The 22,998-nt window shown below is 51.4% G+C and overlaps 1 protein-coding gene across 9 annotated transcripts in view; it reads right to left on the bottom strand.

Annotated features, from left to right (window-relative positions):
- Window positions 1-1,058: 1,058 nt before the first annotated feature.
- The window catches only part of LOC309611308 (kremen protein 1), a 145,351-nt gene continuing 123,411 nt past the window's right edge, over window positions 1,059-22,998 (bottom strand). For 3 of the 9 annotated variants that reach the window (XM_082355573.1, XM_082355570.1, XM_082355569.1), the window contains 11 exons: window positions 22,504-22,624; window positions 22,214-22,264; window positions 22,041-22,130; window positions 21,286-21,423; window positions 20,152-20,241; window positions 19,959-20,011; window positions 19,386-19,448; window positions 19,239-19,283; window positions 11,602-11,646; window positions 6,145-6,229; window positions 1,059-1,898 (listed from right to left, as the gene is read on the bottom strand). In XM_082355573.1, coding sequence (XP_082211699.1) covers window positions 1,774-1,898; window positions 6,145-6,229; window positions 11,602-11,646; window positions 19,239-19,283; window positions 19,386-19,448; window positions 19,959-20,011; window positions 20,152-20,241; window positions 21,286-21,423; window positions 22,041-22,130; window positions 22,214-22,264; window positions 22,504-22,624 — 906 coding nt within the window. In that variant the 3' untranslated portion in view covers window positions 1,059-1,773. Of the gene's footprint in view, window positions 1,899-5,145; window positions 5,237-6,144; window positions 6,230-10,395; window positions 10,492-11,601; window positions 11,647-19,238; window positions 19,284-19,385; window positions 19,449-19,958; window positions 20,012-20,151; window positions 20,242-21,285; window positions 21,424-22,040; window positions 22,131-22,213; window positions 22,265-22,503; window positions 22,625-22,998 lie in introns of those variants that run through there. The other 6 variants (XM_082355572.1, XM_082355571.1, XM_082355568.1 and 3 more) reach the window with 4 other exon arrangements.

The raw sequence follows: 22,998 nt of genomic DNA, 5'->3' as shown, positions 1-22,998 counted from the left end.
CCTGGACCTCCTTGGAGGCAGCAGTTGTGTCTGACCCTTCTACGTTAGCATCAGGGGGATGAATGAATGAATGAAAGAATGAACGAGCAGTGAACGAACAGCTGACTGCAGGAGAGCAGCTCCCTGATGTCCAGAGACACAGTGTTACCGAGCTTCCGCCTCAGGGTTTTTGTTGGGCTGGACCCTCTGCCAAGGAGCATTTGTCATCTGTTTCCCAGCTAATTTCTACCCATCCTCAGGTCTTGGCCTACACGGAGACCTTCCTCCAGGAAGCCTTCCCTGATTCGCCAGGAACAGCATCCCTTCACTGCCCACAGCCCCCTGTGTCCCTGCTGGACAAGGGCCAGTTCAGTACGTGTCCTCAGGCCTGGCCCAGGGCAGGCTCTGAGGCCGGTGGCTGGGCCCTGCGGGGCCCCCGGGGGCAGGAAGCAATGTGGGCGTGCTGTGGGGGAGAAGCTTCCTCGGCTTTGAAGAAGCAGCTCCTCCCTCCTGGCCCCTCTCAGTCCTTGCCCCCTCCCAGGGAGGGGAGGTGTAGCCAGAGCCTAGAGGGCAGAGGGTGGGGCATGGGTGTGAGTCACCGATGGGAACTCTGCAAGGCAGAGGGGCCAGGAAGCTGGACTTTGAGGAGCAGTACAGGGGGCTGTAGGTCCCGGAGCGGCCTGTGCTCTGGTCACCCGTGAGGCTGTACCCCAGGCCAGGGCCAGAGTGGAGGGGCCGCAGAGACCAACCCTGCCGTTGGTCACCAGCCAGGGGCCAGACACAGACTGGGAAACCTGAGGACTACACCATCAGTCTCATTTTACAGGTGAGGAAACAGGCTCAGAGAAGGGAAGCTGCCCCGAGGTCTGGTAGCTCCTGCTGGACACCTGGCCAGGGGGTGGGGATGGCCTGACCCTCTGTTCTGCTCACCTACCCCCATTCCCCAGCTGCCCAGGTGATGGCCAGGGGAGCCCTGGCCTCACAGTCGTGCTTTGCAGGTGGACAGTGAAGGCCACTGAGAAGAGAGGCTGCTGGCCCTGCCCGGCTGCCCCTCGTCTAAGCACACACTGAGACCAGGCCGGTGGGCAATGAGGCTGGGTGCCTTTATTGGCTGATACACATCTACCTCCTGGTGTCTGTCACAAGCCGTTGTGGGAGCAGGTGGCCCCTCCCTCTCCATGCCCCCTCCGCCTGGGACATGAGAAGGACTGAGGGTTCAGGGGTCAGAACTGAGACAAGGAGCCCTGAATGTCCAGTCAGATCAGGTAGCTTGACCTCAGGGCCAGGAACCCAGCACCAGAAAACAAGGAGACAAGGGATACAGGTGGGCCCCCAGGTTTGGCTGGGGAGTGAGGAGGTGAGACTGCCCGCTCTCATCATCCCTGGGTGTGCTGAGGGCCGGGCAGAGCCCCAGCTTCCAACTCCCTCTGTTGCTTGGGGCCTGGATGGCCGGGCAGTTCATGAGAAGACAGAAGCTCCAAACCTGCCGCCCCTCCCCACAGGCCTGCATCACCCCATTTCACAGAGGGAAACTGAGGCCCAGGGCCCTGAGCAAGGCCTCACCTCTTGCCTGGACCACACCTCCCTGTCAGGCTCCAGTCCCTGCTCAGCCTCATAGGAGGCAGATGCGCATGGGGTGCCAGGACCAAGACATGCCCACCCCAAAGGCCTAGGTGGCAGAAGGGACCCTGAGGATATTAATAAATACGGATGGCGGACCTTGGAGGCAGCTGGCCAAGTCCAGGCTGGGAAGGGAAGCCTGGCCTGGCCCTCCCCAAGGGGCCACCACCACACTCAGTCTCTCTCGTTTCGGCTCCTGGGGGCCACAATCCGGTAGCTGGTGGCGTGTCCTCCCCTCTTGCCCCGCAGGAGGCTGGGGGTGCCCGTGCCGGCAGGGTCTGCCCCTGACCCCTCTGGTTCTGCGGGAGGGAAGGAAAGAGGCCGGGTTAGTGATGTCTGTGTGAGGTGCCCACCTTCCCTTGGCCCTCTGGGGGGTGGGGGGGGGTGGGGCTCTCTGCCCGAGTCTGAGAGGCAGAGGTGTGTGAAAAGAAGGAGGTCTGCAAAGCTGGTTAGTGCCCCTACCCCCAGGAGTTATTAGCCCCTAACCCAGCTAGAACACTCAGGGCCTCTATTTGATTTTCTCTGTCAAGTGGGGATCAATGAACCCACCATGTTTCTGAAATGCTTAGCATGTAGTAGATGCTCCATAAACAGTATAGCTCTTTTTTTCGTTAACGTATCTTGGAGCGGAGGTGTGCCCTGAATCATTCCCATTTCAGAGCTGGGTAAACTAAGGCCAGGCATCAGCCTCACTCTTCCTCTCTCCTCAGGTTAGGCCACCTGTAGTGGGGAAGGGTTTAGGAAGGCCAGGCTCTGCCACTGACCTACTGTGTGGCTTTGGACCTCTGTCAGAGCCTCAGTTGTCTCATCTCTAAAACCAGGGGGACAGTTCCAGATACAGAGGCCCTGGCCAACTCCAGTAATTACTGAAGTCAGTTCCGATTTGGCTATGGTGAGATTATGCCCCAACCTGCAAATAAGCTGGCCCCCAAGAGTAAAACCGGATAATTGGCATTCTTCCCACCTGGAAAACTATTCAACCTTCAAAACGCAGATCAGGACCTACCTCTTCCAGGAAGCCTTATGTAACTATCACCTCAGTCCCTCTCAAAGTTAAATGAGGGGTTAGGCAGCTCAGAAGGATGGGTTGTTTTTCCAGGGGGAGGGCCCCAGGATGGAGGACTTGGCTGAGCCTTCGAAACCCTGTTCACAGGAGAGACACTTTGACTCTGGTGAGCACCAGCTTCCCACTGAAGGCAATGCCAGGGAGGGAGCTATACCCTCATACTCGTAACTGTCTAGCACTCTGACCCTGTGTCCCATGCACCTCTGGGCTGAGATATGGGGCCCTTGGGGCAGACAGGTATCTGCAATCACAGTCAAGGAACATTTCATGCCCTAAAACAGGGAGCATAGGAGGAGGGTAGCTCAAAGCTCAGGTTCCAACATCAGCTCAGGCCAAGTCCTGGCCCCACCATGTCCCAGTTATGTGGCCTTGGGCAAGTCCCAGAACCTTTAAGCCTCATCTGGAATGTGGGGATGACACTCCTGTTGTCACACCCTTGCAGAGTGTTCAATGTGACCAAGAGTGGAAAGTGGTTTTCACAGTAAATGTTGGATTATTATGGTCACTAGGTTGGTGTGTTTTCAACCCAGGGCTCCTGCAGGTCTGGTCACTGTGAGTCAGTCATGAGATGCTGTTCTGACATGATCAGATTCAGGGCCTTGGTTTCCCCCGGGCCCCACTCAGTGCCTAGCAAAGCAGAGGGGTCAGGGAACCTTTGCCGATGGAGCCCAAAGAGCTAGCGCTTTAGAGGCCCGACCTAGGGCGGACCCCTGGCCTCACCACTACTATCCCTATGTCCTGGGGGAGTCACACGAGCCCTCTGAACCTGTGTTTCTTCATCTGTGAAGTGGGCACAGTATCGCCAACCTAGAAAGCTTGTTGCAAGGACTGGAGATGATGGATGTAAATTTCCTGGCCCAGGTAGACTGGATGTATGACAGCTGTTACTATTATCATCATTATTGATTATAATCTAAACATGAGCCCCATCGGGGTCTTTTGTTAGCACCTGCTGTGTATGATGGGCCAATGGGGAAGGCTCCATCTCCTCTACTCCCCTCCTCCTGGCCACACTGCCAGGTGCCTGGCACTTCCTCCCTGGGCTGCTGGCGACAGAGCCGGCTGAGGGGGGCAGAGCACAGATCCAAGGCCACAGTGTGTCCCTTCTGACTCCCCTCCCAATCCTCCTGAGAGGGGAATCGGGGGACACCTGACAAGGAGCTGAGCACCTGGGATTTGGTCCTTGGTCCTTCCTCTGGGAGAGGGGAGGAGGTCTGGGAGATGGTCTGAATTTTCAGAAGTTGGGGAAGCCCTGGGGCATGGCGAGAGCAGCTTTGGAAGCAGAACCCACACACCTTCCTACCTCTAGGCCTTTGTCCCCACGGGGGCTGTCCTCCCACCTCTTCCTCCTGGCACACTTGTAGGGACCTTCCATGACTAATGCAAGGGTCCCATCTTCCAGGAAGGCTTCTCCTCACACACATCCTTTGGTGCTCCTGTACCCAATGGCCCTCATCTCTATAGATGCTGAGGATTGCCCACCACCCGATGGGCAGCTCCCCAAGGCGGGTACCCTGAGATCTGCCTCAGACCCAGCCTGCAGTAGGTGTGCCCTACAGTTTTGCCAAATGAGGGAGGCTTGGCTCTAACCTTAGCTCTTCTTCCTGCTGGGGGCCTCAAATTTCCCCATCTATAAAATAGATGGGAGGTTGGACATGATGTCTGAGGCTGTGTGCACTGATGCGCTAGGACTGGGCTGAGAGATGGGGCAGCTGGGAGAAGGGCTGGGGCCTCTTCACGGGTAGATGAGGAACAGGGTGGCCAATCCCTGACTCTCTCCAGGGCCAGCCACAGGCTCCAGTTTAATGTGGAGAGACCTCCTTAGGACCACTGTGACAGCCAGGTGGTGTCTAACCTCCTTCCATGCCTCCCTGACCTACCTTGGAGGACCTTCTCAAACGGGGCCCTGCCAGATCTTCTAGCCTCTGTTCTCACCCTCAGCAACCTCACGGAACTGTCCCTCTAGGTTCTCTCTGGTCTCCTGGCTTTTGTCCATGCTGTTCCTCTGCCTGTTCACTTGCCCCCGATCCTTGCCTTTCAGGTCTCCACTTAGACGCCTCCTCCTCCAGGAAGCCCTCCTGAGATGCCCTCTGCCACCCCCCAGCCTGCATCAGGAGCACTTGTGGGCTTTGGTGGCCACCTGTATTCACTCCACTGTGGTATTCATCACCCTAGGTTTAACGCCCAGTTCCAGGGCTTCCCCCCAGCACCCTAAGCTCCATGACAGCAGGACCCTGTCTGTCTTATCTGTTGGAGCCTGTGCCAGCGAGGTACCTGGCACAGAGCAGGTGCTCATTCACTCAAGAACTAGTTACTAGAACCTCCTCTGTGCCAGACACCGTCTGCTGGCCGGATGGAAGGGCCGAAGAGTGGCTGTCTGCTAGTCTGGATCCAGTATTGGGAGGCGCCTTCTGTGTCCCCAGGCCCTTCCCAGGCCCTTCCTGGCAGGGGCTGCCCCTGCCTGCCCACCCTGCCGTTACCTGGCCAGATGATGGCTTCCAGCAGGGTGACCCGTCTGGCCAGGAGCTCCAGCTGAGCCTGCTGCTGCAGGAAGCTCTGTAAGCTAGGAGCCTGATGGGAGATCGAGAAGAGCAGACGGTGCGTGTCCGGCCTCCGGGGGCTGGGCTGGGCACCGAGGGAGGGGGGGTGGGGCCAGTTCCCGCTGGCTTCCGGGCAGGAGCCTGGGCGTGAGTCTCTGTTGGGACCTTGGCTGCTCCTTCTAAGTGGGGACGGGACTCGCTTGGCTCCTCAAGTGACCAGATAGGTGGAGAACTAGTGGGTGAATGCCTGGGGGAGGGTCTCTCAGGCCACTAAAGGGGGACCCTGGGGCCAGGATGGCCTGCCCAGTGAGAGCCTCTGGGGTCAGAACTGGTGGGTGGTACATTACCCAGAGTCCCCTGAGACCTGAGCCTGGCTCTGTCACCCACAGTCCCCTGCACTTCTGGAGTCTAGCCCCATGACCTGTTGTCCTGTGGGCCTGCAGACTGGCTCTGTTCCCCACAATTTCTCTTGAGCTGAGGCCTGACTGGGGTCTGGATTCATTACCCATAATCCTCCTGGGGGCCTGGGCTCTGACGTTATTACCCACAACCCCCTGCACTGTTGCAGTCTGGCTCTGTTACCCACAATCCCCTGCAGCTCTGGAGTTTGGCTCCATTGCCCATAATTCCTTTCAGACTCGAAATCTGTCACCTCTGGTTCCCCTGCAGGCCTGGAAACCACATTACCCACAATGTCTGGAGCCCCAGGTCTTACCACAGGGGTGGGGGCCTGGGTTTCTAGGGCCACCCCCTTCACCTGTGGACAAGGGACCAGTCAGTGAGAGATGGGTGGTCTTGACCTTTCAGGTCCCCACCTGGAGAAGGGCAGGTACCTTATCCAGCCTCTTGACTGGACCCAGGCAGCTCCACCCTGGAGGGCCTGGGGAAGCCTGGCAGGCGGGGGCTGGGCTGTCTGTCCGTCTGTCTGTCTCTACTCACCATAGAGCCCAATCATTGTTTCCAAGATTAAAACCCTCTCAGCTAAAATCTTCAAAGCCTCGCGTAGTTGGTGCAACCCCTCCCCCTGTGGAGGAAAGAGACAGATGCAGCCGTGAAGGGGGCAGGGGAGGGGGCCCTGCAAAGCTTGTTGGAGGCCCATGCCCCACCCTGGACATGCACCTGCAGCTCCACACCACCTGCCACAGCCCAGGGCCCACGGACAGCCAGGACAAGACCAGGAGAGGATGGGAGGGGGACAAGGCAGGCGGAAGCAACCTCCTCAGTAGGATCCCACCCAGCTGGCTGCTCTTTCCTCACACCACTGCAAATCCTGCTGCACTGGGGGCGGGGAGAGGCCAGTCTGCAGGGGCGGCACTGCTGTCCCAGAGCCTGCCACAGAACCTGCCCAGAGGTTGCCGCAGAGCCCCGGCCCCTCCTCCATCTCTGTTGCCTGAAACCAGTTGTTCTCACATCATCTGCATGATTCCTGCCACATCCCTGGGCCACTTGTACTCTTCTTTACTTAACAGTCTTTAAACTGACTCAGTTTTGCCTTAAATACTGTATTTGTCTCACCCTAATTAACTCCATTGGTGGGATCAGGCTACTTACCGATATCCTTCCCACTCATGTCCAAATGAACATGTAAGAGTAAAATCAGAAAATGTTTGTGTGGCATCGCTGTTGGGAAGCCAGGCTTAAAATGCCGGCAAAGCTGAAGTTCAGGCCCAGGTGCCCCCGCCCCAGCCCTTCTGAGCCCATCCCTCCCTGGGCTCTGACTACTCCAGGTCCATATGCTGCACATCCCGGAGCCCAGCCCTCAGCCCCGCCCTCTCTTCTCAGCTGAGTCTCCAGCACCCAGGCCCCGGGGATGCGGCAGCGGCCCTCAGACCCCTCCCCTAGGCCTCCCTGCTCTGGGGTCTCCTGTCTCAAGTGGTGCCGGTGTTGGCCAGGGACCGCCAGCTGGCCCTCGCCTTCACTTCTTCCCAGTGTCTGTCTGTCTGTCCTTTCCTCCCCCAGCATAGGGTCCATGGTCTTGCCAAAACTCCACACTCCCTCACTCCTTCCTCTTTCCGAGTCCAGACTAAAGCTATTTCCGGAATGTAGATATCGTAATTCTGACAGAGCACCGGGACAGCAACAGAACTATTCCAGCCCTGACACATCTGGGAGTCTCTCTCAGAGTGCTTTACTTAGTACAGATTAAATGAAGGGATGAGGTATAATATGCATCTTGGTACAATTACTACCTTCAAGGAAGCTGTTCCCACAAAAACATCTAACAATCAAGAGTCCTCCCAACATGTCTGTTCTGAGCAAGCCCACTGTGGCCATGCTGAGACTGTCCCTTATGATCTGGCTGTCCTGTCCACATCACATGGATGGGGCCACTGACTGGCCATTGGGCCTGGGGGTCACCGGGTCACACTAAAGTAATCTCTCTTCAAGTATTACACCCATCTAAACATGGATGACCTTCAAAAATTACATTAAGCCACTGCCAGCATCAACAATGGGACAAGCTAATGTCATGAGCCTCCTGATGAGACGCAATAAGAGGGCACTACATCCCCAGTTAGTGCACCTGCCAAGGGTATTTAACCTGCATCTCATCACGAGGGAACAGTCAGACAAATCTAGACAGTGGGACAGTCACAAAATGACAAAGTCAAGAGAAAGAAGAAAAGGGCAGGGGGCCTATTTTAGATTAAAAGAACCTAGAGACGTGACAACCAAATGCAACACATGAATCTTGATTGATCTTGTTTTCTTTTTTTTTTTTAAACCAGCTACAAAAGGCATTTTGGGGACAATGGGTAAAATTTATATATAAGCTGTATATTAAGTGGCATCATTTCACTGAATTAATGTCACCTTTCTCAGGTGTGACAGTGTTACTGTGGCTCTTTGGGAGAATGTCCATATTCTTTCAAGACACATGCTGATGTGTTAGGGGAGATGTGGATGAGGTCTGCAACTTACTTTCAAATGGATTAGAAAAAAAAAGATCTATAGGACTTCCCTGGTGGCGCAGTGGTTGAGAATCTGCCTGCCAATGCAGGGGACACGGGTTCAAGCCCTGGTCTGGGAAGATCCCACATGCCGCGGAGCAACTCGGCCCGTGAGCCACAATTACTGAGCCTGCGTGTCTGGAGCCTGTGCTCCGCAACAAGAGAGGCCGCGATAGTGAGAGGCCCGCGCACCGCGATGAAGAGCTGCCCCCGCTTGCCGCAACTGGAGAAAGCCCTCGCACAGAAACGAAGACCCAACACAGCCATAAATAAATAAATAAATTAATTAATTAATTTAAAAAAAAAAGATCTATAGATATATAAAGAGCGAAAGAACAAAAGCAGCAAAATACTAATAATTGGTCAGTCTAGAAGAAGGGTACAAGGATAGTCATTGTACCAAATTTTCTATATATTTGAAAATTTTCAAAGCAAAAATATGGGGGAAAATGCCAAAAAAATATTCTGGGTGGGTGGCCTGCTGTTTGCACCGATGACGTCCCAGTGCCCTCCAATCCTGGCCTGAGTGTCCAGGGCCTGTTGGACACCCCCACTCAGCTGTCACGTAGACATTCCCCATTCTCCATGGAGAAAACTCAGCAGGCCAGCTTCTCCTGGCTCTCTTCTCTCTTTTACTATTGTAAACGTCTCCCTTAACTTCTCGCTCCCCTCTCCACAGCCAGACAAGTACCCAAGTGTCTCTCAGCTCCACTGACATCTGTCCCTCTTCACTGTCCCCCTTCCAGTTCCAGCCCCCACAGCCTCTTGCCAGGGTGACCAGGACAGCCTCCTGTCTAGTCTCTCTTTCTGCTCCCTTCTCCCATCCTTTCTCCACATGGCAATCAGAGGGATCTTTTGCAAACAAAAATCTGACCATGTCACTTCCCTACTTATAAATATTTCAATGACTCCCCACTGCCCATAGAACAAAGTTCAAATTCCTCAGCATGGCCTCTTAAGTCCTAAAAGCCTCTATGACCTCTGTCTCACTCCTTGCCTGTCACACTCTGTCACTCCAAGTATTTGCAGCTCCTCAAACACCCTGGGCCCCAGGGTGCCCCAGGGCCTTTGCATGTGATGTTTCCTCTCCTCTGCGTGAACACCCCTTGCCAGGCTTCAGCCTGGGTCTCCTTATCCAAGAAGATGCTAAATCCACCCCTCCACAATCATAGCTGAGCTCCCGCTGTCCTGTCACTGCTGGTTACTGGTCTGTTTCCCCCCACCCCACTGTGACCACCCTGAGGATGGGGACTGTGTCCAAATCACATCTATGTCCACAGTGCCCAGCCTGGGGCCTGGCACCCACCAAGGAGGCGCTTGGGGAAAGTTAGCTGGCTCCCTCAGTCCTGGGAGCTGAAAAGCCTGGGCTTCAGTTCAAGCTCTGCCAACAATTCACTCTGTGGAGCTGGGCCTCAGTTTTTCCTGTCTGAATAAGGGGTATGAGCTTTGGTCTAGATGGGCCAGCTGAGCCCCGTCACTCCCAGGCAGTGCCTGCAGTGCATCTTCATGACCACTGGGTGTCAATGCTGAGCCACAGCCAGGTCAGTGGCTCCAAAAGCTTCACTAAGTGGGGGTTGGTAGGTGGAGTGTGTATAGGAGCCCTCAGGCCTCTTTCCCACACAGACCTCATCCCCACCTGCCCCCAACAGAGCTGGTCCCCCAGCCCCCAAAGCCTCATGCAGCCCCCAGCCCAGCGGGTCCCCTCCCAGGCAGGCGGCAAGCAGGGGCAGAAGTGCAGGTGGGTGAGGGGAAAGCAGGTGGATGGGCAGGGGCCCTGCTACCTCTTGGGGGGGGGCCCCTCCCACAGGTGGTCCTGAGTTTGAAGTCTGTTCTGGGAGAGTTCAGGCATCTGTTCTCCTGTTGGGACCCCCATATAGGGATGGGGCTGCCCAGCCTAATTCAGCCTTCATCCCACCTCTCCCACCTCCTCTGGGCTGGGTGAAAAATGTGTTTCCAAACGAAAGGTCTCTGGGAGAGGTCAGTGAAGGGGCCTAGAGGAGGCAGAGGGCTGGGATCACATAGGTCTAGCTGACCCCCAGCCCAGCTCACACCCAAGCAGGCAGTATGCTTAAGAGGCTCTGGAGCCACTAGGGGGTAGAGGGTGGGTAAGGGAGTGGGGTGGCAGTGAGGGGCCGGGAGAGGCTTGCCAGAGAGGTAGCAGGACCCCAGAAGTCATGGAAAGACATGCGGGAGGGCTCGTGCAGGGTGGGGGGCTCCCACGGCTGTATCCATCACTGACCCCACAATCAGGAGCAGAGAGGGCAGGGCAGGCGCTGGGTGCTTCCCATGTCTTCATTAACTAATGCATGCCAGGAAGTAGGGCGTCCCAGCCAGACTGCACCAGGGAGAGGGGTGGAGGAGGGAGGGAGGCACAATACCAGCCTCCAAAAGAACTCCCCAGTTGCCTCTCCTGTCTACCCCCAGCCCATCCAGTTTTCCAAATGTCTCCTATGTCAGTGATGGTTTCCAGGTCCCTGCACCATGGGGCTTTTAGTCCTCCCCCCATGTCTCCTGGGTGGGTGATTTCTAGGCCCTGAAATTCATTCACGGCAAGTCTCTCTCGTGATTGTGAAGGTTCTAGGATTCCACATGTGGTTTCTAGGTCCCCTTTCCCATTTATTCTATGTCTGCTGTGTATGTGACAGTTTCTAGGCCTCCCGTCCCAGTCTTCATGGGCTTCCTTTGTGTACAGTGGTTTCTAGATCCCCCATCTCATTTTCCATGGTTCTCTGGTGCGTATGGCAGTTTCTAGGCCTCTCCTCCCACTCCTCATGGGTCTCCTGTGTATGTGATGGTGTCTGGGACCTCATGTTAATTATAGGTCTTTTGGGTACAATGGATCTAGGTCCCCTGACCTCATTTACCATGTACAATGTGTCCATGGTGGTTTCCAGGTCTCCCTTCCTGTGATTCACATGTGTATGGTGGTGTCTAGTGCCCTGTCCCTTTTACCGAAGCGCTCCTGTGTACCTCAGCATTTCTACACCTCCCTTCCCCTGCTTCATGGCTCTCCTAAGGCCTCCTGTCCCGTTCTTCTGTGTGGATATTGTTTTCATGCTTCCCTTTCTTTTGCAGACAGGGGAGCAGAAGCCAAAGCCCTTGCTGGGAGGGGGCTATGGAGGCAGGGGATGCAGTCTGGACTGGGTCAGCCCAAACTGCCCAGGAGGAACTGGCAGGGTCACCCTGGCCTGGAAAGGCCACAGAAGGAAGGCAGAGATAGGGATAAAGACAGAGACAGAGAATGTAGGGTCTGCTGATAAGGCTGGCCCTGCCCACTGGGGAGGGACAGGGTTGGGGAGGACGCTGGGGCTGAGAACTGGCAAGGCTCCCCACTTGGAGACCAGGTTGCAAAGGGGATTTGGATGGGGTGCCCCCACCCCCAAATAATCTCCTGAGTGTCCAGGGCGGGGGGGCAGTGGGAGGTCAGTGCTGGGCTAGAGCTTACCCAGTGGCTCTTCTCACCAGGGTCTCCTTTGGGGCCAGGTTCTCCCTGCAAGGAGAGAGAGGTAGGACCAGTGAGAGAGGCGAGGATGGAGAGAGGAAGAGAGGCTGAGCAAGGATGAGACAGAGAGTAGCTCGTTTGGGCGAGATAAAAATGCAAAAAAACAACTGTTTGAAGGCAATGGAAAGTGATAAAGAGCAGCCAGTAACTGAAGGATATCTGACCTTAGAAAGAAGGGAACCGCACTGGGTAACATCAGTATATTTATGGCTTTTCCTCTGAGGGCTCATCCCAGCCGCCTCTGCCTGGCAAACAGCTCAAGCAAGAATCTTTAGTCTTATTGGCCTGAGGAGTCAGAGGTTGGGGTCAAGACTGCCAAAGAAGGAGGAAATTGAGGGGAAATGCTGGAAAGCAGGGAGCCACAGTAAGGGAGCAAAATCTGTATAAATACTCCACTCTAATCCTTGGATGGTCCGTGAACTGCCCATCCTAAAGTCACAAAGCTGAGTTGGAGCCACACCGTAGAGCAAAACTCAACACTCTTCAGAGGAAGACTGTCTTCACTATATTGTCTATATTGTTCAGGATGCAATACAAAATTATTAGACATGTGAAGAAATGGAAAAATGTGACCCATATGTAAAAGAAAAATCAGTCAGTAGAAACAGATCCATAGCCAACCCAGGTACTGGAATTACCAGACATGGAGATTAAAATATCGGTGACAACTACGTTAAAGGATATAGTGGAGGGACTTCCCTGGTGGTCCAGTGGTAAAGAATCCACCCTCCAATGCAGGGGATGTGGGGCAACTAAGCCTGCACGCCACAACTACTGAGCTCGCGCTGCTCAACTAGAGAGCCTGCGTGCCGCAAACTACAGAGCCCATGCACCCCAGAGGCGGCATGCCACAACTAGAGAAGAGAAAACCCGCACGCCACAACTAGAGAGAATCATGCGTGCCGCAGTGAAGAGCCCGTGTGCCGCAACAAAAGATCCCGTGTGCCTCAGTGAAGATCCCACCTGCCACAACTAAGACCCAACACAGCCAAAAATAAAACAATTTAGGGCTTCCCTGGTGGCGCAGTGGTTGAGAATCTGCCTGCCAATGCAGGGGACACGGGTTCGAGCCCTGGTCTGGGAAGATCCCACATGCCGCGGAACAGCTGGGCCCGTGAGCCACAATTACTGAGCCTGCGCGTCTGGAGCCTGTGCTCCGCAACAAGAGAGGCCACGATAGTGAGAGGTCCGTGCACCGCGATGAAGAGTGGCCCCCGCTTGCCGCAGCTAGAGAAAGCCCTCGCACAGAAACGAAGACCCAACACAGCCATAAATAAATAAATTAATTAATTAAAATTTAAAAAAAAAAGAGCAGAGTTAATATACCAGCTTTTTAAAAAAAAAATTTTTTTTTAAATAAAAGAATCTAGTGGAATTGATACAATGGGTGATGAGATGGGGAATTTCAGGAGGGATGCAAAAATTATGAAAAAAGAATCAAATGGAAATCCTGGAAATGAAAATGATAATACTTGAAATAAAAAATTCATTAGCTGGGATTAACTGAAGATGTGCCATAACAGAAGAAATAATCAATTAACTTGACGACAGGTCAATGCAATAATTCTAAGTGAAGCACAGAGAGAAGAAAGATTTTTTAAAAAATTAACAGAGCCTCAGACTTCCCTGGTGGCGCAGTGGTTAAGAATCCACCTGCCAATGCAGGGGACACGGGTTCAAGCCCTGGTCCAGGAAGATTCCACATGCTGCGGAGCAACTAAGCCTGTGCGCCACAACTACTGAGCCCGCGCTCTAGAGCCCGCGAGCCACAACTACTGAGCCTACGTGCCACAAATACTGAAGCCCACACACCTAGAGCCCATCCTCTGCAACAAGAGAAGCCACGGCAATGAGAAGCCTGCGCACCACAACAAATAGTAGCTCCCACTCGCCACATCTAGAGAAAAGCCCGTGCGCAGCAACAAAGACCCAATGCAGCCAAAAATAAAATAAAATAAATTAACTTTTTAACAAAGGTGGGAGTAGCTATATTAATTTCAGACAGAGCACACTTCAGAGCAAGGAAAGTTATCGTGGATATAGAGGGGTCACCACTCCATGAAAGCATAACAATCCTTAATGTGTATGCAATTTACAACAGAGCATCAAAATATGTGAGGCCAAAACCGATAGAACTGCAAAGAGAAATAGATGAATCCACCAATGCCATTACTCAACCAGATAAAATTGACATCTGTAGACCACTTCATCCAACAATAGCAGATTACACATTCTTCTCAAGCTCACATGGAACATTCACCAAGATAGACCACATTCTGGCCCATAAAATATATCTCAACAAATTAAAAAGAATAAAAATCATACAATGTATGCTCTTAGACCACAATGGAATTAAACTAGAAATCCCTAACAAAAAGATAACTGGAGGGAATTCCCTGGCGGTCCAGTGGTTAGGACTCCAAGCTTCCATTGCAGGCGGCATGGGTTCGATCCCGGGTCGGGGAATTAAGATCCCACAAGCCGCGAGGCACAGCCCCCCTCACAAAAAAAGATAACCGGAAACTCCTCCAATACTTGGAGATTAAACAAAAGACTTCTAAATAACACATGGGCCAAAGAACAAATCTCAAGAGAAATTTTAAAATACTTTGATCTACATGAATATAAAAATGCAACTTAGCAAAATTTGTGGGAGATAGTGAAAGCAGTGCTTAGAGGGAAACTTAGTATAAATCTACACTAGTCAAGACAGTGTGGTATTGGCTAAAGAACAGTCAAATAGATTAATGGAACAGAATAGAGAGCCCAGAAATAGACCCACATAAATATATTTGACTGATCTTTGACAAAGGAGCAAAGGCAATACAATGGAGCAAAGGTAGTCTTTTCCACAAATGATGCTGGAACAACTGGACATATAAATGCAAAAACATGAATCTAGACACAGACCTCATATTCTTCACAAAAATTAACTCAAAATATATCACAGACCTAAATGTAAAATGCAAAACTATAAAATTCGTAGAAGATAACATAGGAGAAAACCTTGATGACCTTGGGTTTGATGATGACTTTTTAGATACAACTCCAGAAGCACAATCCATGAAAGAAATCATTGATAAGCTGGACTTCATTAAAATTACAAACTTCTGCTCTGCAAAAGTGAATGTCAAGAGAATTAGAAGACAAGTTATATATAGACTTGGAGAAAATATTTGCAAAAGATACATCTGATAAAGGTGTACAAAGGTGTATCTCTGTATATGCAAAATATACAAAGAACTCTTAAAATTCAACAAGAAGAAAACAAACAACCCAATTTAAAAAGCTTTTGCACAGGAGAGGAAACCATCAACAAAATGAAAAGGCAACCTATGAAATCGGAGAAGATATTTGCAAGCCACATGTCCAATAAGGAGTTAATATCCAAAATATATAAGGAAGTTATACAACTCAATAGCAAAACCCCCAAATAAGCCAATTAAAAAATGGGCTAAGGACCTGAATAGACATTTTTGCAAAGAAGACATACAAATGGCCAATAGGTATGTGAAAAGATGCTCAACATCACTAGTCATCAGGAATATGCAAATCAAAACCACAACTTGAGCTATCACTTCATACCTGTTAGGATGTCTGTTATCAAAAAGATGAGAGATAACAAATGCTGGTGAGAATGTGGAAAAAGGGGAACACTTGTATACTGCTGGTGGAAATGTAAACTGGTACAGCCATTATGGAAAACAGTATGGAGATTCCTCAAGAAATTAAAAATAGAACTACTGTATGATCCAGCAATCCCACTTCTGGTTATCTATCCAAAGGAAAGGAAATCACTGTCTTGAAGACGTATGTTCATTGCAGCATTATTCATGATAGCCAAGATATGGAAAGAACCTGTGTCCATTGATTGATGAACAGATAAATACTATGTGGGTTACACACACACACACACACACACACACACACACACACAGGAATATTATTCAGCCTTAAAAAAGAAGGAAATCCTGCCATTTGTGACCATATGGATGAATCTGGAGGGCATTATGCTAAGTGAAATAAGCCAGACAGAGAAAGACAACTACCGTGTGGTTTCACTTATATGTGGAATGCGAAAAAAAAAGAAAAGAAAAGAAAAGTTGAACTCAGAGAAACAGTAGAACGGTGGTTGCCAGGGACTGGATTGTGGGGAGGGAAGGAATGGAGAAAGGTTGGTAAAAGGGTACAAACTTTCAGTTATAAGATGACTAAGCTCTTTTTTTTTTTTTCTTTTGGCTGCATCGTGCAGCTTGAGGGATCTTAGTTCCCTGACCAGGGATTGAACCCAGGGCAGTGAAAGTGCCAAGTCCTAACCACTAGACTGCCAGGGAACTCCCAGATGACTAACTTCTAATCTAAGGATCTAAGATATAGTATGGTGACCATAGTTTCTTACAAAAACTTACAAAAAAGTTTATAAAACTAAACATACTCTTACCATATGATCCAGCAATTGCACTCATTGGTATTTAACCAAATTAATTGAAAAGTTATGTCCACATAAAGACCTACACTTGGATGTTTATAGCAGCTTTATTCACTATTGCCAAAACTTGGAAGCAACCAAGATGTCCTTCAGTAGGTGAATGGATAAATGAACTGTGGTACATACCATGGAATATTATTCAAACCAAAAAAAAAAAAAAAGGGCTATCAAGCCATGAAGAGACACGCTGGAACCTTAAATGTGTATTACTAAGTGAAAAAAGCCAATCTGAAAAGGCTGCATACTGTATTATTCCAGCTATATGACATTCTGGAAAAAGCAAAAATGTGGAGACAGTTAAAAGATCAGGGGTTAGAAGGGAGAGAGGGATGAATAAGCAGAGCACAGAGGATTTTTAGGGCAGTGAAATATTCTATATGATACTACAATGGTGTATACATGTCATTATACATCTATTAATACCCATAGAATGTACAACACCAAGAATGAATCCTAATGTAAACTATGGACTTTGGGGGATAATGACATGACAATGTGGGTTCATCAATTGTATCAAATGCACCACTGTGATGTAAGATGTCGATGGTGGGGTAGGCTATCCACGTGTGGGGACAGGGAGTATATGAGAATTCTCTGTACTTTCTACTCAATTTTGCTGTGAACTCAAAAAATGCTGTAAAAAAGAATTTTATTCATTAAACAAAACAACCAACGAAAAACACAACCCAGCAACCTTACAGATCCGGGAATCTCAGCCAACCCAAAGCAGGATAAACACAAAGAAAATCACAGCCAACTACATCATGATCAATCTGATGAAAACCAAGGGTAAAGAGAAAGTCTTAAATGCCTAAGGAAAAAAAGACATATTATGTACAGGGGAAAAACAATAAGAATGACAGTCAGTTTCTCATGAGAAATTGTAATTGTCTACGTAAGCCAGAGGACCACGGAACAACATCTTTAAAGTAATAAAGGGGGATAAAACTGCCAACCTATCATTTTATATCCACTGAAAATATCTTTCAAAAATTAAGGTTAAATACAGTTTTAGATAAACAAAAGCAGTGAGGATTTGTTGCCAGCAGACCCACACTACAAAAAAGGCTAAAGGATGTTCTTTAGGCTCAAGAGAGATGATACGATATGAAAATCTGGATCTACAGGAAGGTATAAAGAGTATAGAAACGATAAATACATCATGAGATGTAAAAGACTATTTTTCTTTGTTTTTTAAACTTCTTTAAAAGTCAACTGTTTAAAGCAATAACAACAATGTATTGAGGATTTATAACAAATACAGAAGTAAAATATATGATGGCAATAGCACAAGGACAGAAGGGAGTGAATTATACAGTTGCAATGTTCTTATATATACATGAAGAGGTATAATACTAATTCAAGTAAAAGGATGCATATTATTATCCTTAGAGCAACCATGAAAAAAATAACACAAAGAGGTATAGTGAAAAAGTCATTAGTAGAGACAACACAGGACAATTCTCAATCCAAAAGAAGGCAGGGAATCTAAAAAAAAAGGTACAAATGAACTTATTTACAAAGCAGAAATAGAGTCACAGATGAAGAAAACAAACTTACGGTTACCAGGGAGGAAAGGGGGGAGGAGGGATAAATTGGGAGACTGGGATTGACATGTACACACTACTGTATATAAAATAGATAACTAATAAGGACCTACTGTATAGCACAGGGAACTCTACTCAATACTCTGTAATGACCTATACGGGAGAAGACTGAAAAAGAGCAGGTATTTGTATATGTATAACCGATTCACTTTGCTGTATACCTGAAACACAACATTGTAAATCAACTATACTCCAATAAAATTTTTTTTAAAATCTAAAATAAAAAAAAAAGAAGGCAGGAAAAGAAGGGAAAAAAAAGAAATAAAGGAGAGCTTGGGGTAAACAGAACACAAATAGCCAGATAGTTGACTTAAACAGAACCATATCAATAATAATATACATCACTAAATGTAAATGGAGGGACTTCCCTGGTGGCACAGTGGTTAAGACTCCATGCTCCCAATGCAGGGGGCCTGGGTTCGATCCCTGCTCAGGGAACTAGATCCCACATGCATGCTGCAACTAAGAGTTCACATGCTACAACTAAGGAGACCACGAACTGCAACTAAGGAGCCCGTGAGCTGCACCTAAGGAGCCTGCCTGCTGCAACTAAGACCCAGCGCAACCAAATAAATAAATAAATGTAAATGGGAATTCCCTGGTGGTCCAGTGGTTAGGACTCTGTGTTTTCACTGCCAAGGGCGCGGGTTCAATCCCTTGTTGGGGAGCTAAGATCCTGCAAGCTGGGCAGTGTGGCCAAAAAAAAAAAAAAAAAAAAAAAGTAAATGAACTCAATAGTTAGACTGTTTTAAAAAAAAAAGCAAGACTCAAGTATGTCTTTTTTCTTTTTTTGGCCACACCACGCAGCATGCAGGATCCCAGTTCCCTGACCAGGGCTCGAACCCATGTCCCCTGCATTGGCAGGTGGATTCTTAACCACTGCACCACCAGGGAAGCCCAAGATGCACTTTAAATAGAAAGACAAACAGGTTGAAAGTAAAAGGATTGGAAAATATATACCACGCAAACACCAAGCATAAGAAAGCTGGTATGGCTATTTTAATATCAAACAAAATAGAATTCAAGACAAGAAGTATTCCCAGAGAGAAAGATATTCATTTCATAAAGATAAAAGGACCAAGAAGACATTAAAATCTTGAATGTGTATGCACTTAATAACAAAGCTTCAAAATACATGAAGCAAAAACTGACCAAACTAGAGCGAGAAACAGACAAATCTACAGTCATAGTTGGAGAGATGGAGAAAGAGGGAAATACAAAGAGTGAGAGAGATGGAGACACAGAGGGAAGATAGAGAAAGAGAAACAGGTACAGAGACACAGAGCCAGAGTGAGGGAGATGGAGGCAGCCTGATCCTAAGAGGCTGATGGGACCCTGAGACAGGGGGTGAGAAAGGAGATGGAGCTTGCTCTGGACCAGACAGGGAGGGTCAGGGGCTCTGGCCATAGGAGATGGAGCCATGGCAGGGGTCTGGGCCTGTGGGATCCTGGAGGGGGTGCTGCACGGTGGGCAGCATCACTTACCTGCCGCCCCATGGAGCCCTGGGGGCCGGGCTCCCCACGCAGTCCCTGTAGGAGGGAGGAGAAGAATGGAGTGCGCTGTCAGAGGGTCTGACCCAGGGTGCCCAGGACTCCCCAGAATCCTCCACCCAGGGCCACCTCAATACTCACTCTCTCGCCCTTCTCTCCTGGGTGGCCGGAGATTCCTTTGGGTCCAGTGGGGCCTGGGGGTCCCTGAGCAACAAGACAGGGCCTCAGCCTTGTGCTGGGGCAGGGTAGAGTGGGCAGGGACTTAGGGGTCAGAGGGGTAGGGAAGGGCACCCCAGCTTGGCCTGGGCCTCTGGGCCCTTCACCACACACCCAATGCCTGGCACACAACAGGAAGTTCATACAGCTCAGTGTTCAGAGCGATGGCCCTGGAGTCAGACAGTCCCTGCATTGATCTGGAAGCTGCCATGTGCTGGCCACAGCCCTAGGGCAAGAATCTCCACCTTTCTTGGCCTTAGGTGATAACAATACTTGCTTCTTGTTACATGGACTGAATAAGAAGATTTATGGAAAGTATTTTGCACATTAAGTGCTCCATAAATGCTTGAATGAATGAATGAAAGGATGGATGAATGGATGATGGATGGATGGGTGGTTGAGTGGGTGGGTGGGTGGATAGGTGAGTGGATGGATGGGTTGGGTGTGGGGGGGTGGGTGGACGGACAGAAGAGTGGGAGTATATGGAGAAATACTCACTATATGTCCAGGATTCCCAGGGATGCCCATGGGACCAGGAGGTCCAGGAGGACCTGGAATAAGACATGATGTCCTCAGGTCCGAAACAGTACTATGCCAGGAAGTCCACCATCAGCTCCCTCCTGATAGCCAGCCCTAGTGTCTCTGCCATCCCTCAACCCTGCCCCTTACCCTAGACCTGGACTCAACTTACCCATGGGTCCTGGGGGGCCTGGGGGCCCAGCCGGTCCCTGGGGCCAGTGGCTGCTGGTCTCAGTGAAGGTGTTGGACAGAAATGGGTCCCCTGGGGGAGGAAAGATGAGTGAGCAGGGCTGGGCTGGGCGGGGCAGAGTGGGGCAGTCAGTTTTAACCTGTCACTTCTGCCAAGCCAGCTTTGACTGCCCTGTGGGACAGCCTGCAGAATGGCTGGGGCCACCAGGCACCCACTCCAAGGGTGGGGAGTCAGGAGACTGTTGGCCATGCAGGACCAGGAAGCAGGGAGACACTGCCAGAGTCTAGCCAGTGACATACAGCAAGTGTCTACCCTGCTGAGCCTGTACTGTCACATGCCTAATGGGAATAATAATAAAAGTTACCATTTTTGACACTTACTTTGTGCCAAGCTTCTGTGCATGGGTGTCATACAGATAAGGCTCTGAGACGGAGAATGTTTTGTTGTTGTTGGTTTTTTTTTGGCAACGCCCCACCACACGTGGGATCTTGGTTCCCTGAGCAGGGATCGAACCCGTGCCCCCTGCATTGGAAGGGCAGAGTCTTAACCACTGAACCGCCAGGGAAGTCCCTTGGAGAGGGAGAATGAATGAATGGTGCCTGGTCACGCACCAAAGGTATGATGCAGATGGGGTTGAACCTGGCACTCCAAGCGCTGACCCCTGGCAGCGCGCATGCAAGTCAGGCTTCGGAGAAGGTGAAGGATGCGTGTCAGGGCCCAGCTGGGTGGAGGGGGCAGGGCCTCTCTGAGCACAGAGGCAGGGCTGTGGCCTTGGGAGTTCAGGGCTCACGTCCTGCTGCTAGGCCTCAAGCTTCCCAGTGCTCTGAGGGCTGGATCCCGGCCAACTCCAAGGCTTGGTGGGAGGGCCTGATACTGGTGGTTCCCAGCACAGGCTCTGGAGGCCTCGTGGATCTGAAGCCGGCCCCCCTGTACCCTGGCTGTGTGATCTCCCCTCTCTGGCCCTCAGTTTTCCTCATCAGTGACAACAGCGCCCATTGGAGGATCAGGTGACTTATGGCCCAAGGGCAAGCCTGGTATACAGAAGGTGCCTGGCAGATGGTCATGCCAGCCTCACCCCACCACCACCTGGACCTGCTGTGACCCCAAGGGACTCACCATGCTGGGAGATCCGGGTGTAGTGTGGTCCAAGTGGGGCTGGGGGGCCAGGAGGCCCTGGGGGGCCTGGAGGTCCCCTCTCTCCAGGGGTGCCCACAGCTCCAGCCTGGCCAGGGCTCCCTGGGGGGCCCTGCGGACCTGCAATGGAACCAGGGGGTTTGGTGGGTATGCAAGAGGCAGGGAGGCCCAGGGTGGCTGCAAGGGGGAGGGATGAGGCAGCCAGGGGCAGCGGGTACGAGACGGCTCCAGAGGCCACAGGCCAGACTCCCTGGCCGCCTATGAGGGGGATGAACACAGCCCTCCCCTGGGGCTTCAGGACAGTGGACACTTGGTACACAACAGGTGCCTAGCAGACGCTGATTTCCAGAATGTTCTCTCCTCTCTCTTCTAGGCTTTTGCACGAGCTGCTCCCTCTATCAATCCTCCCTTGGCGCTGCCTGGTGTGCACTTCAGGTCATTCTGAGGCCTCACCTAAGGTGTAGCTCCCACTGGGAAGCCCTCCCCGTCCCCCACTCCATCCAGGCTGGGTCTGGGCTTCCTTCCTTAGGGCTCCCTTAGCTGCAATGTCCCCCATAAGAACCCTGGTCACGTGGGGTGGGCACTGCTATTTCTCCCCTGCCTAGGCCTACCCCCCACTAGCCTCCATGGTCTGGGAGCTCCAGGAGGGCAGGGTCTGGTAAGGAAGGCCCCAGCCTGGGCTCACCTGAGCGGGGCTGGCCAGGGGAGCTGGAAGGGCCGGTGTTGTGGGCACTCACCTGGCGGGCCTCTCATCCCCATTGGGCCCCGGCTGCCAGGGTCTCCCTTGGGGCCAGAGGGCCCAGGAAGCCCCCGGGCACCAACTCGATCTGGGGGAGAAAGTTCATCAGCTCCGCAGCTCCGGCCTTGCGCTTGGCCTGCCCCCGGCCCTGCCCGCCCCGCCAGCACCTACCATCTCGGGGGAGCAGAGGGGCCCTCACGTTTTCTCTGGTTCCTGGTAGCCCTGGGGTGGAGGGGTAGGCAGGGGTCAGTGGTGTCTAGAGTTCCTACCCCTGCTCCACCAGCTGCTGGGCCTCCCAGGACTCCAGTGCTCAGGGGCCCCTGGAGACCATCCCCTCAGGCCCAAGGGAAAACTAGGAAGACTGAGGCCCACAAGGGGGTCAAGCTGGGAGTCAGCAGCAGGGAGGGGGCTGGAACCAACTCATCGTCACACGGGAGCGTGTTCCCCACTGACCCACTCACCTTGGAGGCCTCCATCCCCGGGGCTGCCCTGGGCAGCTGGGGAACCCCAGAGCGGGGCGGGGCCCTCGGGGGCAGCTGGGGTCGGGGGCACTGCCTGCTCGGTGACAGTCAGCACCGCCACCTATGGAGGAAGAGGACAATAGGGATGGGGTGGGTACCAGGGTCTTGCCAGGGTCAGGCCAGCTTGGGGCCCTGGTGTTGGGGGCAGGAGGCCACGTGGCTGGCGGAACCCAGCCTGGAGTGGAGACCCGGACTCACAGGGGCCCAGAACTTCATCAGAAGTGACTATGGTTTTCAAAATGCACAATTCATCACATTCATTGTAGAAAAGTCATCACACAGCATCACAGTCACCCACTTTGAGCTCTGAGACTGTCCTCGTGTTTGCTGGGCCGTGCGGTATTTTCCTATGCTTACCTGAATGTTAATAAGTATATTTATATATATTTATATGCATACATAATATGAAACTTCTCTTGGTCTGTTAAAGCACCA

This window comes from Balaenoptera borealis (genome assembly GCF_965194805.1).
Source record: "Balaenoptera borealis genome assembly, chromosome: 14".
NCBI classification, from domain to species: Eukaryota; Metazoa; Chordata; class Mammalia; order Artiodactyla; family Balaenopteridae; genus Balaenoptera; species Balaenoptera borealis.
Note: the sequence above shows the minus strand (reverse complement) of the source record. Positions and strands in the feature narration are given on the sequence as shown.